Source organism: Lithobates pipiens, unplaced genomic scaffold (assembly GCF_037356315.1).
Source record: "Lithobates pipiens isolate NorthernLeopardFrog02 unplaced genomic scaffold, aLitPip1_a1.2 Scaffold_8, whole genome shotgun sequence".
NCBI lineage: Eukaryota > Metazoa > Chordata > Amphibia > Anura > Ranidae > Lithobates > Lithobates pipiens.
Genome location: NW_027507903.1, coordinates 630,056,428 through 630,061,120, shown reverse-complemented (window position 1 = coordinate 630,061,120; position 4,693 = coordinate 630,056,428). Strand labels below are relative to the sequence as shown.

At 36.0% G+C, this 4,693-nt stretch overlaps 1 protein-coding gene across 1 annotated transcript; it reads left to right on the top strand.

Moving 5' to 3' along the window:
* Positions 1 to 2,014: 2,014 nt before the first annotated feature.
* LOC143964050 (olfactory receptor 5P68-like) lies at positions 2,015 to 4,435 on the top strand. Its single transcript, XM_077473763.1, has 2 exons — positions 2,015 to 2,514; positions 2,997 to 4,435. Exons 1-2 carry the CDS (start codon positions 2,482 to 2,484, stop codon positions 3,936 to 3,938), a joined length of 975 nt encoding a protein of 324 aa, XP_077329889.1. The 5' UTR covers positions 2,015 to 2,481; the 3' UTR covers positions 3,939 to 4,435.
* The last annotated feature ends 258 nt before the right edge of the window (positions 4,436 to 4,693 follow it).

Genomic DNA, 4,693 nt, shown 5'->3' with positions numbered 1-4,693 from the left:
TGATATCTCTGTATTCAGGAGAAACAGAAAAATGTATTTTGGGGTGAAATTCCACATATAACCATGGCATGTGTGAGCAACATATCATTTAGTGACAACTTTTTGTAAAAAAATTTTTTTGTCATTATTCAATCACTTGGGACAAAAAATTTAAATATTCAATGGGCTCAACATGCCTCTCAGCAATTTCCTTGGGGTGTCTATTTTAAAAAATGGGGTCATGGGGGGGTTGTACTGCCCATTTTAGCACCTCAAAAAATGAGATAGGCAGTCATAAACTAAAAGCTTTGTAGTTTGTAGACGCTATAACTTTTGCGCAAACCAATAAATATACTCTTATTGACTTTTTTTTTTACCAAAGACATGTGACTGAATACATTTTGGCCTAAATGTATGACTAAAATTGAGTTCATTGGATTTTTTCTTATAATATAAAGTAGAAAATATAATTTTTTTAAAAAAATGTTGGTCTTTTTACGTTTATATCGCAAAAAATAAAAATCGCAGAGACAATCTAATACCATCAAAAGAAAGCTCTATTTGTGGGAAAAAATTATGCAAATTTCGTTTGGATACAACATTGCATGACCGTGCAATTAACAGTTAAAGCACTGCAGTGCCAAATTGTAAAAAGTGCTCTGGTCAGGAAGGGGGTAAAACTTTCTGGGGCTGAAGTGGCTAGACAAAGCGGACTGGGAAGACAGCCTAGAACAAGGTCCTAAACTTGTGATTTTGTCAGGAGATAAGCTGATCCGTGTCAAGTTCCTTCACAGGATCTATTACACCCCTGTAAGGCTGCAGAGAATGTTCCCAAAACTAAACATTGCCTGCCCTCGTGCCAATTCCAACCAGGGTCATACATACACATGTTCTGGGAATGCCCCTCCATACAAACGTACTGGAAGGTGGTTTTTGACAAAATCAACTTACAACTACAACTTGACCTAACCCCAACTCCCTCTTTGGCCCTACTGGGTATCCCAGACACTGACCACCACTCTAAACTTCTTATAGCCTACCTTCTCTACTATGCCAAAAAAGAGATCTTACTGAAATGGTTCTCCCCAGATCAACCAGAGGTGTCCGCTTGGGAATCCATGGTGAACGCAGCCCTGCCCTTTTTTACCTAAATTACCTACTCGGTGTTGTCTCCCTGGAGTCTAGTTTAAACCACCAATGGTGAAGGGTTGGGCCCAGATTTAGGGTACGTCCCTCTATCCATATGTTGACACTGAATCCCCTGGGAGGTACAATAACATGCAAGGTTATTTTGTCCTGTGAACATGTATTTGTATGCACAATTCTCACTAATAGTTGGTGACTATATACATTGCAATCTTGGTATACTATTTATGCTTAATTTGTGTCTGACAGTAAGCTGTCTTTCCACATATGCTGTAAACAATATTTTTCAATCTCTGCTTTTTGGAACCCTCCCCCCCTCCAGTTTCACATTTGGCATCTTTCAGGGGGGAGGGGGGAGCAGATACCTGTCTAATACAGGTATCTTGCTCCCACTTCCAGGCATTGATACCTGCGCAACCCGCAGGTATCTACGCCACTTCCCACGGGTCCCAGGAGACAGCAGGGACCAGTGGGAATGCTCAGCGTGAATCGTACATATGCAGTAGGGAACCAGGAAGTGAAGTTGCAAGGCTTCACTTCCTGATTCCCTCACCGAAAATGGCGGCAGCAGCACCCGAGAGCCGAGGGACCGACGGATTAATACTGGGATTCCATAAAAATTCATGTGCGCGAAGGTCCCAGTACTTTTGGTAATTTAGTGTGTGTAAAGCTTAACTATAACTTTATTTTAACATTGAATAGTTTCTGAGCACTATTTTACTAGTATTGTTTCATATTGAGTATTGTATTTTGAAAAAAAAATTCATTATTTTTATTAGTCACAAATAAAAACCTAAGAGATCTTGATTAGTCTCTATGGAATCTTTAATCTGTGAAGAAACATATAAATGTTTGTGTGAAAATATGTTTCCTATTCAGTCAACTGGACTTATCCGCTGATACACATCATATGATTTACACTTACAACAGATACTTATTATTATTATTATTTTTTTTTTTTTTAATCTCTCCCTCTCTTTCTATTTTTTCTTTCCATTCATGACTTCATCTGGGTCTTATTTGTTTCCTTGTTAAATAGACTCTGGTAAAAAAAAAAAAAAAAACTCCTATGTTGAAGATTCTTTAAACCAGAACTATATATTTATTTTTGATATTATTTTGACATCGTTGGCATTATTTTCACTCCCTTTGTTTTTCTTTTTTTTTTTTCCATTTGTGACATTCTGCTTTTATCCCACATTAAATAGAAAAACTGTTAGAAAACTCTCCCCTGAAGAAATTCATGTAATATTGTTATATGTTTAATATTGACAATTTTCTGTTACCAAAAAAAAAAAAGAATCAACATTGTTTTTTGTTGGTTTATTTAAAATTAAGTTAAATGATCAAACATATATGGGTTTTCTTCAGAGTTCATTAGTAAATAGAGTAAGTATATTTTTGATTTCATACTAAATTTACAAGTTATAATGCTATAATTCTATAATAATAATGCTATAATTGATTGAAATATTAATCATTAAGACAAATGATCAATTCTATAACTTTATCCATCCGTTTTCTCTGCATTGTGTGGCATAGTTTTTCACTACTGTTGTGGCATTAAAGTATACCTAAAGCCCAGTAATACATATATATATATATTTTTTTTTTGCCCAGAGTTCCACTTCTTCTCAATGGTCATGCCATTTCTCTTATATTAAAAATTAACTAAAAGAATAGACACAGTCCATTTAGCAAATAAAACATTCACAGAGCTTCTAAATTTCCCATTTCCCAAGCTGTATTCAAAGGGTATTCAAAGTCACAGGTTCTTCATATTTGCTTTCAATCATTAAAGTCAACATATATTATTTCTGCTCTGGTTAATATATTAAAATGTTATATAATTGTTTTCTGTTTCCACACAGGCTACACATAATGTTAATGTTACAACATTTTTCTTTTTGGGATTTAACAGCAATGCTGTATATAATCTGCTGGTCTTCACCTTGGTCCTTATTATATACATTGTGACAATATGTGGAAACTATTTAATCATCGTACTTGTAAAGTACAGCAAGACCCTTCATTCTCCCATGTACTTCTTCCTCTCCCAACTCTCTATATCTGACATCATGCTGACCACAGCTATTGCTCCTAACATTTTACATATTGTTCTACATGAGAGGACCTCCATATCCTTTTCTGGTTGCATTGCTCAATTGTATGTCTTTGGCACAGTAGAAGCATTTGAATGTTTCCTTCTGACAGTGATGTCCTATGACCGCTATCTGGCCATCTGCTCTCCTCTGCATTATACCTCCATTATGAAACAAACACTTTGCATTCAACTAGTTCTTGTATCCTGGATTTTCAGCTGTTCTGTAGCTTTAATATCAACACTTGGCGTAAGTCAACTAGAATTCTGCGGACCAAATGTTATAGACTATTTATTTTGTGATCTGAATCCTCTTTTGGAACTTTCTTGCTCAGATACATCTGAAGTTCAATTGAAAAGTACCTTGTTGTGTGTTCCTGTGCTAATATTCCCCTTCCTAGTGATAGTGGTTTCATATACTTACATTGTTTCATCAATATTAAAGATATCCTCCTTTTTGGGAAGACTGAAATCCTTTTCCACTTGTAGCTCCCATCTCACTGTTGTGTTTATATTTTATGGGACCCTAATTGCTGCATATCTGATTCCAAAGGAAGGAAAATCACAACCGATCAGTAAGATAATGTCCTTGTTGTATACAGTGTTTACTCCCTTTGTAAACCCTTTCATATACAGCTTGAGGAATAAAGAGCTCAAGGACAGTTTAAAGATATATATAAACAAAAGGATGTTTATTCAAAACCTCTGGTAAAAGTTAAATTATTAAAATATATCTGTTTAAACTTGTAGAGAACTTGGTGTGCACTGGTCTCCAAAAATTAGACTTCTACCGTACTGAAGCAATGCTTAATAATAAATTGGTATTAGAGTTCAATTGGTCAAATTAGGTTCCTAAAAAGGCTTCCACCCTTTAGACCTTTATTCCATTTCACCTCTTAAAACTCCCCTTAAAATGTGTTTTTTTTTTTGTTAAAATGTCTGTGTTATGACCTCTAGAGACTTCTTGATCTAAGAATGGGGTTTTAGCTACTTAGTGGACTCGATATCTCTTTTTACTTGCCAGCCACTGCTAATGACACTAGAAACTCAACAGTCTAATTTCTGTGTATACCATCTTTAAGCCTAGTACAAATGTGCCGAATGTTGGGCGACATTCAGCCCACGTGTATGGCAGCCGGTCCAACAGAAGCTTCTGGAAAACCAGCAGCCCACCGGCTCCCAATCAATCAGCGCTGACTATAGTGTTCTGCCAGGGAGGGGGGGGGGGGCTGAATTGAAAAAATACTAGTAGTGTGTACTAGTTTTTTCTTTGTTTGATCTTCTACATGTGCAAAATACTATTAACTTGACTCATACTGGGATCCAATGTTTTATATTTGTGTATGGACCATTGTATCACAAACAACAATTTTCTCCTCATATTGGAGAAAACTACTCAGTCTTATGCACCGTACACACAATCTGACTTTCCGACAACAAAACCGTTGTTTTTGTTTGAAGGTTGTT

Coding starts and splice junctions, on each gene's coding strand:
- LOC143964050 (XM_077473763.1), top strand. CDS start 2,482: ATGGGTTTTCTTCAGAGTTCATTAGTAAATAGA. Junction 2,515..2,996: donor AGAGTTCATTAGTAAATAGA/GTAAGTATATTT, acceptor GTTTCCACACAG/GCTACACATAATGTTAATGT.